This window comes from Juglans microcarpa x Juglans regia, chromosome 5S (genome assembly GCF_004785595.1).
Source record: "Juglans microcarpa x Juglans regia isolate MS1-56 chromosome 5S, Jm3101_v1.0, whole genome shotgun sequence".
Lineage (NCBI taxonomy): Eukaryota > Viridiplantae > Streptophyta > Magnoliopsida > Fagales > Juglandaceae > Juglans > Juglans microcarpa x Juglans regia.
The window spans coordinates 1,636,594-1,648,004 of NC_054603.1; the positions used below are offsets into that span (position 1 = coordinate 1,636,594).

At 37.0% G+C, this 11,411-nt stretch overlaps 2 protein-coding genes across 7 annotated transcripts; one reads left to right on the forward strand and one right to left on the reverse strand.

Moving 5' to 3' along the window:
• The first annotated feature begins 1,884 nt into the window (after nt 1-1,884).
• Nucleotides 1,885-5,454, forward strand: LOC121267689 (protein WVD2-like 4). Of its 3 annotated transcripts, none has more exons than XM_041171688.1 (9): nt 1,885-2,233; nt 3,043-3,316; nt 3,413-3,760; nt 3,852-3,916; nt 4,017-4,097; nt 4,243-4,321; nt 4,407-4,478; nt 4,602-4,709; nt 4,813-5,454. In XM_041171688.1, exons 2-9 carry the CDS (start codon nt 3,080-3,082, stop codon nt 5,362-5,364), a joined length of 1,542 nt encoding a protein of 513 aa, XP_041027622.1. In that variant the 5' UTR covers nt 1,885-2,233; nt 3,043-3,079; the 3' UTR covers nt 5,365-5,454. The 3 variants fall into 3 exon arrangements, with proteins under 3 accessions (XP_041027622.1, XP_041027621.1, XP_041027623.1); XM_041171687.1 differs by having other exon boundaries at nt 1,886-2,233; nt 4,240-4,321; XM_041171689.1 differs by having other exon boundaries at nt 1,886-2,233; nt 3,858-3,916; nt 4,240-4,321.
• A 249-nt stretch (nt 5,455-5,703) lies between these two features.
• LOC121267688 (putative RNA polymerase II subunit B1 CTD phosphatase RPAP2 homolog) lies at nt 5,704-10,146 on the reverse strand. Of its 4 annotated transcripts, none has more exons than XM_041171684.1 (7): nt 10,050-10,146; nt 8,493-9,091; nt 7,617-8,300; nt 7,313-7,506; nt 6,958-7,221; nt 6,586-6,744; nt 5,704-6,094 (listed from the first exon to the last, which is right to left on the reverse strand). In XM_041171684.1, exons 2-7 carry the CDS (start codon nt 9,079-9,081, stop codon nt 5,990-5,992), a joined length of 1,995 nt encoding a protein of 664 aa, XP_041027618.1. In that variant the 5' UTR covers nt 9,082-9,091; nt 10,050-10,146; the 3' UTR covers nt 5,704-5,989. The 4 variants fall into 4 exon arrangements, with proteins under 4 accessions (XP_041027618.1, XP_041027619.1, XP_041027617.1 ...); XM_041171685.1 differs by having other exon boundaries at nt 8,493-9,094; XM_041171683.1 differs by having other exon boundaries at nt 9,713-10,096.
• Nucleotides 10,147-11,411: the final 1,265 nt, after the last annotated feature.

Here is an 11,411-nt window from a genome sequence, read left to right on the forward strand (position 1 = left end):
AGATTAGCAACAATCAAAGACATGATCAATAGAGTGCGATGCCCCACCGTTTGGTGAGCGAGAAAATTGAGGAGAAACAATTAGAAAATGACATTTTTTATTTTTTATTTATCATTTTTCATGACAGCCTTGATATATTAACTGAAATTAAATAATAACTTGAAAGGATCATTATCATATATAAAACCACTAGGAAGCAGCTCATTGTACATTTAAGAGTATAAAATACACACCAAAAACAGAAAAAACACTTCAATATTGATTGACTTTAAGGATATCAATGATCATGTCTTGCCCTCCCACTTTTATTTTGGTAGAAGGAAGAAGCAAAATATCCAACAGCTGTACAAAATCTTCCAAGCATATAATAAGACATTCAATCGTATTTAATTCATAGGTAACTAACCTCGTTCTACACATGCTTATACATAATAATAATAATAATAATAATAATTGCTGTTGAATTAAATACCCAATGATTATCTTATTTCATAGAGTAATATTATTTTTTATTTTAAATTTTTTTATTCTTAATAATTTATTGGACTCGATGTAAAACTTCACAAAATAAAATGAAGTAAATTAGTCCGATACGAGAATCTTAATTTACATATCTGTCTTAATTTAAAATTTTGAAAATTTGAATTTTATTGAGTCGACTCATATTTATTAGAAAATATATTGAATAACCAACTATATTCTTTTTTATACTAATGTTTGTTACGAGTATCAATTTTGATTGTGATTGCCATGTCGGCAGCTGACTCACCCACAAAATCTCCAAATATTACCGTGCAAGTTTCTGTACCTCACAAACAAAACGTGAAGGTGTTGTCCCACTAACTTTTTGGTCATGATTCGTCTCCAGCCGCATGATCCGTAGATTTCTTCCCCCACCCACCATAATCAGATCCGCACGTTATGACAGCTCAAACCCGGTAAGGTAGGTGGGGTCCACATGTCGAGGTTGTCCGAACGTGGGAAGGCGAATCATGTCACTTCGTCGTGCCATGTCATCACCCACGGGAACACTCACCCATATACAGACTCCGTCCCCAAACCCAACCCACGTTTTCGAACAGTTCCTTCAGTTATAACTTATGTCAAGTTCCTGTCAATGGTCCATTTCCAGAATTGTGACTATCATGTCCTTGCTTGGACATTAACATTGTCTTATTAAAGTTATCTTTAAAATTTAATAAAAAGTATATGATTTTTATAAATTTAAAATCTCTCTAATCATAATCTCACGTTGAATTAATCATTGAATTCATCAAAATAATAATATAATATTATTTTTTAATAAAAATATTTTTATTTTTTTTTATATTTTACAATTACACTAATCATATGTTAATTAATAATTTAATTTGATTATTATATTATTATTACAAGACGGTTAGAGATTAAACGTAAATAAAAAAGACATTTGAAGATTAAAAGTAAAGAAAAAATAGATTTAATGAGTAAATAGTAACTCTTTAAATTTAAAGAAACTCATCCACTTACTGTAATTTAAAGCATCACACTTATTTATTTAGCTAATCTAATATAGCTATATTTTAATAAAATTTATTATATTTTACATTTAATTAGAGTTTTGATAAAGCCAATATCAATACTCTAAGAACGACAAACGCTTCTTTTTTCCGATTGATAATGAAAATTTAGCTTAAAAAAATGGAATTAGTGAGCCACGAGTGTTAATAGCTTAGTATGACTGGACTTCGGAAGTATCGTTGCAAAGTGCCAACAGAAAAATTAAAAAAATAAAATAAAAATGTCTTTACCTACCTCGACGCTCAGAGCTATGATTAGATCCAGTGGTAGTTCCGTCATTTTATCACTCCTATAATTCCATTCACTTCATTGAAAAACTCGTCCCTTCTTCAGCTTCTCTCTCTCTGTCTATTGCGTGTCTCTCGTACCAAAAACCAGCGGAGTGTCTGTCAGCAACTCTCGCTGTGACTTTCGAAGTTTCGAGCTCAACTATCACAAGCACTTCAACTTCGCTAGTGCCTCTAATCTACACCACTCTCAATCTTTCTTACAAACTCCACTCTATTTCAGGCTTATAAACCCATGCAACAAACAATCTTTTATTCAATCTCTATCCTCATCATTCAGGTTTGGAAAAATACTTGATCTTCATCTTGAGCTCAGTGTTTCGCCGTGCCAGCGAGGCTACTATTTAATATTAAGTCCAAACTCTCACACTCCCAAGTTTTCCTAGGTACATGCCGAAACACTTTTAGCATTGCATCTCTTTGGCTTCCAATAAATGGGCTTCGAATTCTCAAAAACACGGTTGCTTTGTTTGTCCTCTATTTTGTATATTTTGAAGGTTTGATTTGTAGCTAGGTAGTATTGGTATCTGTTCTTTATCATTCAATTTTAAGTATCCTCAACTCGATGTGCTATTGTTTGTAAAACCTTTGCAGTCTATGATGATTTTATTAATCCTTTGTTTGATTGCCTGAGCAAATGAAGTGCAAGATGTTAAGATTCGGGATCTTCATATCTGGGCAGAAAGTGAAATTCTTTACTTCTAAAAATCTCATGTTATACTGATCATACGAACTTGGCTTTATTGGTATGCGTGTGCGTGTGTTTTCTTATCATTTTACGGAAGATTATCATCTATAGAAGTATTATGAAAGATCCAGAAGATTTTGAAAGAGGGGTGGGATGTTCAGTGGATTCAGGAAAAGGGGTCTGAATTTTGAAACGGTTAGTGCTGCGCAGATGTTCCTTTTACTGGAGGGATTTCCGTAGTTATTTGTGAAGCATGGTGGGGGAAGGAGGGGAAATACTAGTGAAAGGCTTGAGAATGTATCATGGGGGGAGAAGGAAAGCCATTACGATCTGGAGCTTGCATGCATTTTCGTGAATGTGATGCGTAGAAATTGTTACTGTAAAAAACCAATACTAGATGAAGGAGGCATGCTAGTGTGAAGGAAGAGCTTCAATAGACATACGTACATACGTACATACATATATACATACTGCGGTATTGACAATTAGATTTGACTGGTTCTGCAGAAATTATTCTTTCCTATCTGTACGCCTCTGTCACGCAATGGAGTCTAAAAATGGGGTCACTTTGGTGGATGAGAGTTGTGTTACTGAGAGAAAATATGTGGAAGAATCAGCTGTGGACATGAACAAAAAGAGTGAGAATGTCCATAACGCTGAAGTTTCCTCCATGAATGGAATATCTGAACCAGTCAAGAAAGCTGAAAGCTTTAATCCTGCTGAAGTGATGGTTAAAGCCTCTGCAACAGCCTCTACAAGTAAAAATTCAAAATCCACGAAGGTTCTGTTCAAAGAATTTTCTCACATTAGCTGAATTTTCCCATGTTGGATGCACCTTGTATTAATAGTTTGGGTCTATTTATCTTTTTGCTGTCAGGAACCCGGAACTCTACATGGGGACTCTCCAAAGACCAATAAACTGGCCAAGGATAAAGCAAATCTGAAAGCCACGACTCCATTTTCTCGAAACCGGAAATCAGTCCTCTCACAGAGTCTTTCCTTCCCAGCAAGTGGTGGTCATTTTGATGTTACGAACAAGAGCATTGATGTGTATCCAGTGAAAAGAGAAGCCAAACATGCTCAAAGACACGTAGCTTCCAGTTTAAATCATCCAAATAGCCCTGCATCCACCGGAATCCCCTCCAAGGCTGCAAATACAACAATAAGTGGAGCTTCTGGTCGGCGGAATTCTTCAGCATCCATGCCTAGTATTAGACGCACTGTGGTAATTTTTTCTTTCTTTGTTTTTTCATTTTTGTCGTCAGTATGGTCCTTCCATTTCATGCCCTACTCTGTGCTAAGTAAGTTCATGCCAGGATCAGCCTGGGAAGTCCGGTTCTTCGAATAAAACTAGTAACTGCCCTCCTGCTGAGGAATCCCTGTGAGTTACGATATTTGTCAAAATAATCTCGTTATGGATTTCGGGAGAGGCGTTGTTTTTCGCTGAATAATTCTCAGGCTGTTATGTGATGTGATTGCAGATCATCGGTTAATCAGGACTTGAATTCTATAAAAGCAGCACTGCTGGTGAAAGAGGAGGATGATGTTCGTTCCATAACTTCGTATGATTCTTGATCAGAGTTCTTTCTTTTCATTTCTTTTCCTTTCCTTTTCCCCTTGTTGCAAGCATCATCGTTCATTTTTCTCGCCACTTTCTCTTTATTACATTGGAATTCCCGTAATGTTATTTGTTGTTATTATCAGAAGTGCGACTCCTCGTGAGCGGAGGAGCAGCAGTTTAGGATTTTCTTTCAGGTTGGAGGAACGAGCTGAAAAGCGAAAGGAGGTTGTTGATGCACTGTAGTCTTCGTTAAGATTTTTTTCCTTTTCTAAATGCAAAACACTGATCACTTTCGATTTTTGTTGACCAGTTCTTTTCAAAATTAGAAATGAAGATTCAGGCCCGAGAAGTTGCAATAACTGACTTGCAAGCAAAATCAAAGGTGATGGGACATTATTTTTATCCACCTAAAACATAATTTTCTTTTCATCAATCTGTTTTTCTTCGGGCTTCCTATCTCATCATGTCTGTCCCATTTGATATTTTCATTCTGGGTATCTTGCAGGAAAACCAGGAGGCGGAGATCAAGCGACTGAGAAAAAGCCTGACATTTAAAGCTACACCGATGCCAAGCTTCTACAAAGAGCCACCTCCAAGAACTGAAATAAAGAAGGTAACTCGTCTTTTCATTTTTACGCCTGACTTTGTGACTTCATGGAATAGTAGTACCTTACTTTCTTTTGTATATGCAACCCTGCGTCTACTCATTGACCTAGATACCAATCACACGCCCAATATCCCCAAAGCTGGGAAGGCGAAAGAGCTCTGTGACCGTGATAAACAACTCTTCTGAAGGTGATGGATCTGATCCTAGCCCACGTCCGAACCCATCTCCGAAGCTCGGGAAGAACAAGAATTGCATTACCGTAAACAACCCTTTAGAAGGCAGTGGGTCTTGTCGTAGCCCAGATCCTGACCGAGAACAGAGCGATTCAAACAAAGGGTTACGCGCAGAATCTGATAAAAATGTTGTTGCTTCAAAGAAACCGATTAGAAAGTCCCAACCCAAGCTTCAGACTCGGAAAATTGTTGCCACTAAAACTGAAAAAGAGCCTGCCAAGTCTAAAACAGAGGCCCCGGGAGAAGATAAAGCATCCAGGGGAGAAAATGAAGAAAGCCAGAACCCGTGTAAGTGTCTTTCGGAATGCAAAGATAATATAGACCCAGAATCTGCAGTGGATACCGCCCAGAACAACAATGCAACGGTTCTGAATTCACCTACCCTCGAGATTATGCCACATGAAGTTTCCGTTGGAGGTTACCGTTAAAGACATCATTTTGGACCTTATATTTCATAGGTTTAAAGTTTGAAGTTTCATTAAACTTTTCAGAAAGAAGAGAGTTCCCTGTTATTGTGATATTGTGGGTTTGAGAAAAGCGTGCAAGTCGAATATATTGTTAATCTACAAGTTGATATAATTATACTCGGTCTCTTTTGCATCGTTGTATCATTGCCATATGGAGGTGTTTGCCGCAGTAATCTATTCCACTTTCACGCGTAGTTTAAGTTAATGAATCTGCGGCTGAGAGCTGAATGATATCATCATTTGCAGGCAATTGATGATAAGCCCTTCTTTTTCCTTGTTTTGCATTAGATCAGGGAGTCAAGAGGTAAGCACTTGTTCATTATGAAGATATACAGTTAAACAAAACCAGAGAAATATTTTCTTACCGCTCATTACATAAGGTGGCAATTTGACAAGGCTTTCTTTCTTCTCATTGTTTGGAACAAGGGTATCAAATTTTCTTGATTTCGTGGCCAAATCAAACTTTCCTCGGTGCTTGAAAGAAACCATTTTGCTGGTCCCATAAAACAAAAACCAAGTATGGTGACCATTGAAATATAAACATACAATTGCTTTTGCATTCGTAGTTGACGTTTTTCTCAGTCAATTAAGCTCCACTCTGAGATGAGAAATGAGGAACCCTGCCGAGAGGAATCATTAGATCCTTCATAATCTCATACTCCTCCACACTTATTTGGGCACCATCCAACACCTATTTAGCCAACAAAACAAGGAGTCTGGTTAAAATTTTCCTCACTCAGAACAAGCAGTGAACATCAGTCATTGTAAAAAATAGAATCCACAGTGACAAAATTCAAAAAATAAAGGTATCTCATGTATCTCTACATCCAGAGTTCTATCTTAAATATTAGGCTGCCGGTACTCCTAAGAACTTGGATTTTTCACATTCAACATCAAATGTTTCTTTTATTTTTCACAAATAGCCTCATATAACAATTCAATCTCTTTGGACCTGATGGCTGATCAGCAATCACCATTCTTTTAATATAATAAATCTAAATAAACTCTCATAAATAACAACGAAGTATATAACACCTAACTGCACTACCATAATTTATCTCTGTACAATACCCAACTGTAAATCCAACACGGATTGTTTTGTCAAGCATAACATATCGCTACTGAGAATTCACCATAAGTTAAACATATAAGATGATAACACAATATAATGTATGGTCTCACCTTTGTCAAAAACATCCTCCTATTAGTCAAGTGTGAGGTAAGTGCAGGGATCCTACAAACAGAGAGAGCTTCAATAAACAGAAGAACAATCACTTGCCACTGTTTCGATCTGAAAGCTGGAAGTGCATCCATAAAAGTCATTGTATCCAACAAGCGCCCCTGCATAAGAACTTGTCAGAGATCGTTCACCAATCAAAAATCTCATCTAATGTCTGTATAAACCACACTAAGTTCAGATGATATTTTGCAAAAAATTAGAAAATGAAGTAAGCAAGTCTAAAAAGCATTTGACTGTCATGTAGGGTAGTATCGACATCCCTTAGAAAAAAGGAAAACAGACAACCAGCAAACTGACAAGTTCAAAATCAATACCAATCCTCGCTCCAAAATAGATATTGGTGCTGGCAGTCTCAAATCAGCAACTAGCCCTGGCAAAGCCCGAGCAAGACAACCAGCAAGAGTTTGCTTTATTTCAGAAGAACGACCATCTGCCAAGACAATCTTATTTGGGTACTCCCTCCCATTAACGGAATGGTACTCTTCATGAAAACTCTCATCCCTTCCATATATATAAGCCAAAGACGATGCTGTTGTCCATGCAAAGAGAGCCATCCACATTGTGGCAAAAGGAGATAACTGAATAACAAAAAGGTTGTATCTAGTCAGACATTAATAAAATTAGTGAAACAAAAATGATTGTGGCCCTGTTTAGGACAGAGAAACTTACGGTCAAATTGAAACCCTCTGGCGGAGCATCATACCACGAATCTTCAGGGTTAAACAACTCAGAATGTGGAACCCCAGGTTTTCTCGGCCACTTTAAAGGAGCTGGTTCAGATTCGAGCATATCAATGTCATCCATCAATTCCCCTTCATCCACATCTTGTGGATGTGGCAATATAATAATTCCAACTTCAGAGACTGGATATTGAATGCGAGAAAATACAGGAAAAGAAAAGGTCAGTACTTTAATAGAGCTATCAAACCAAATATTAGTAAGATAACACAAACTTAAAGACACAGTGCTTTACCGGCATCTCTGGCATCAAATTCTCCTGAAGCAACAGCCTCTGCTGCCTCCTTTAATGCTATTGCACAAGCTTCTGCCGACTCAATGCGTAACTTTTCATCATTATCTTCCACATCTTTACCACTTAATCTTTCAGGAGCTTCCTTTTTATCTTCTATGTCTCTCACCTCACAAATATTTCCATCCCCACTGCCATCAACTTTCTCATCAGCCCAGGTAACAGTGCGACCAGTTTTTTTCATACCTGAAGGTTTAAAAGAGGATTTGAGCGTAGTTTCCTTTGACATAGCTGCCTTCTCAACGTCAGCTTCCTCTTCTGCTTCTGCAGTACTTACACTGAAACTAGTTGGGCAGGGGTTTGAAGTTGAAGGCAATCCTATGATGCTATGATCACCTTTGGTGGCCATTCTACTCTCTTCCCCTTTTGATTCTCTTGATTTCCTTTCACCAGCATTCTTTGTGGGAGTGGATGGTTTTTCACGGATGGCGACTCGATCCTCCAAGTCTTTACAATTCACTTTTCCTTTCGGTTCCCTTATTTTAGCATCAGAAGGAGTCTTTGTTGAACCTGATGGCATTTTTGAGACACTATATTCATCTTCAGTGATTATAGTACTGATGAAGTCCATCTCATTGATGACGAAGTCTTTTTCACTATTCAATTTGGTATGTCTAGCTTTGGACCCTGCAACATACAATCCAAGCTCATTTTGATGCTAAAAGTTATTTCCCACTTTTATCAGCAACCTAAGTGAACGTTAGTTTCTTTAAGATGCAACTTAACAATCGCACATCTGTGATGGATCTGGTCTAACAAACGAAAGTGTCACACTTAAAAAGAGATGCACGCTCCAAGATGAAACTTTAAAGATCATACCTCCTTTGGGATTTTTCAAAGGTGCGGACTTGGAACTGCGTTCCCTCTGTGGAACATAGCCTTCAATTGCATTTGATGGACCAACCCACTCCTCCAAAGGCACTTCCCCAACCTTGGTTTTTGGTTTCTCCTGAATTGTCAAGCCAGACAATCCTAAATCCACATTCTTTCCCAAACCATCCTTGGAGTCTGAACTCAAGCTCCCAAACAACCTCAAAACCTCATTAAGTTTATCCAAGTCCAAAACTGAGCATCTCTCATCTTGCAGGCTCTTAGCAAAAGCTTGACTGTTAACAGCACAGCTTGAAGAGCAATACATGTATGTCTCCTGTAGGTCATAAACCTTGTGTTCCTTCAAGGAAATGCGATAGCGTCCCTTCCGAGGGCGATCAGCTGGCAGAGGATTGCGGCAAAGAGGGTAGCCACAGAGGTTTACAATTGAACGCTCAGTCACAACGTCTTCATAGTCACTGCGAGACATCAGAGATCCAGCAGCAAAAAGCTGGTTTTCGGCTTGGATGCCTTCAAGGAGGGAAAGTTGCAGTTTGTAAACAGCATCTTTCACTGAGATTGATTGATCCTTTGCCATTGGAGGAAATCTTCTGAAGAAAAGATCGAGTTAGATGAATTTCAGAGTGAAAATCTTTCAAAAAAATTGCAAATTCCCACGCCATGCCATGTTAGCCGGTTTGAAGCAAATGTGATAAAATGAATAGGAAGTGTAGCATTACTCGTATGAAAAAAGAATAATAATTATAACAGCTCCAACCAATTTTAGCGCTGCAGTGTTTCCTCATCAGCCAGGCAGGGACATATATATGGGTGCACAGGAAAAGAGATGAAAATATATATCAGAAGCTCACGAATTATAAATCATCACGCGCGTGTCAAAGCTTATGGATTATAAATGACGCTCTCATATCTCTGTTCCAACTTGAAATTTTCTCCACAAGTATGCCTTTACAGCCCAAAAAAATACAAACAATCTTACTTCTTTTCCAAATCGAAGGCACGTGCATAGAAAACATATATTTGCAAATCAAACTCGGAAATCCTACATTTTCTCTAAGTCCAAACAGAATCAATAGATATCAAACTTACAGCTAACCTAAAGCACCCAAGAGCTCGCGCGCGCACTTTTTTTTTTTTTTGATAAGTACGTGCGCACACATACAACTATAAAATATAAACCCGGAAAAGAAACCCTAAGTGAAACAGACCTAGCCTTAGACTTTGATGTTGGTTGTTGGCTATATGCAGTGACTTTGTGTAAACAGGTGTAAGTTCGAATTCACCACAAGTAATCAGGCATAAACTTAGCTCCAGGTGCTGCAATTTTAGGAAATTTCATAAGAAAACCCTAGATACCGAGGTGTCGGAAGAATTTTCTCAACGTTTATGGTGATACAAAATCAGAAGCAATTCAAAGTTATTACTTCTATGAAACACTCGAGGGCAATTTCAGGTGTTATCTGAGACCCAATCAAATTCAGATGAAGTTTTAGAAACTCTTTAAAACCGGATTCGGAAATTTCAGTTCAACAGATACAAAGTTACCAGGAAGCGGGAGAGAAGTTGCCTGGAGGAACGCGGGAGACAACGAAATTGGGGGTTTAGAAGGGGCTTCGATGGCGCTTACATGAGCTCAGGGCTTATAAGGAAAAAACAAGGAAACTCAATACTCCAATAGCGGAACCCTGGCCCATGTATAGTCCTGGGCCCTTTTAATAAACACCACAGGCCCATATAACAGAATTTAGGGATATATATATCTCAAAGAAAAATTCATCATCTTACACCTCACACCTTATAAAAAATATCTCATACCCTATAAAAAAAATTTTCACATTCTATGAAAAATTATAGATATAGAGTGTAAGAATAAATAGTGACTGATTACATAGTAAATCCCAATTAAATAATTATTATATAGTTTTGGAGTACACTATCACATAATCTCAAGATAGGATGGGAGTAAAATATCATTCTTTAAAACTAATAACGTTTCTAATTTGTAGATAATTTTCAGCATAATATTCAATTTGGAGCTTTTATGAATTATTCTATTTTTAAGCCGTTGAGTAAAACTCGTCATTCATATCATTTAAATGGTAAAATTTGATTTATAATAATAAAATTTTAAAACTTATATTTAAAATTAAATTATATTATATAAGTATTTTATTAAGGGTGTTCTACATATCAACTTGAGAGTATAATTTTTTCAAAACAATTTATACATTGTAAAGAGTACTTTTGAAGCTCTCAAGCTCAAAATCAAAGGGATAATTACCCTTAGACTGCCAAATAATTTTAAAGTTAGCTAGTCAATTCTCATTTAAATGACATGGGATCTTAAATACAACCGACAGGTCTATTTTTTCTGATTTTTCTAGTTATGTACAGGTTTTATGGTAATGGACTTTAATTACTTGTTGGATTTAGAGGTAACGAAAGTCTGTTTGCAACTCGAAGTTAAGATGAAAAAAATGGTTAGGATGTCAAAATCCCACGCCATTATCGTATAAAATGATGAGACTCCTTTTGGGATGGACATTGTCACTAGAGTCGATAGTTTCAACCGATGCTTCTAACCGATTATCGTAATTGTAATTTTTTTTTTAAAGATACATCAATTTAATAATATCCACTTCCTTAACTATTAAAAATATTTTAAAAAGTCGGTTAAAATCATCGTTTTAATTCATCAGTTCAATAAGCATTTCGAAAGGGTGTTCTTCGAGAAGATGCAAGTGCGAATGAGAGAGCTTATTGATCATCATTCCAAGTGGTGGGATACGACAAAAGATTGGATTGCGTGAGGCTGAGGTTATCTTGAACGCTATAATTGCCTAATCTTAGACTTCGTTTGGATGATTAAGTAAATTAAATTGAATTAAATTAAGTTAAAATAATAAA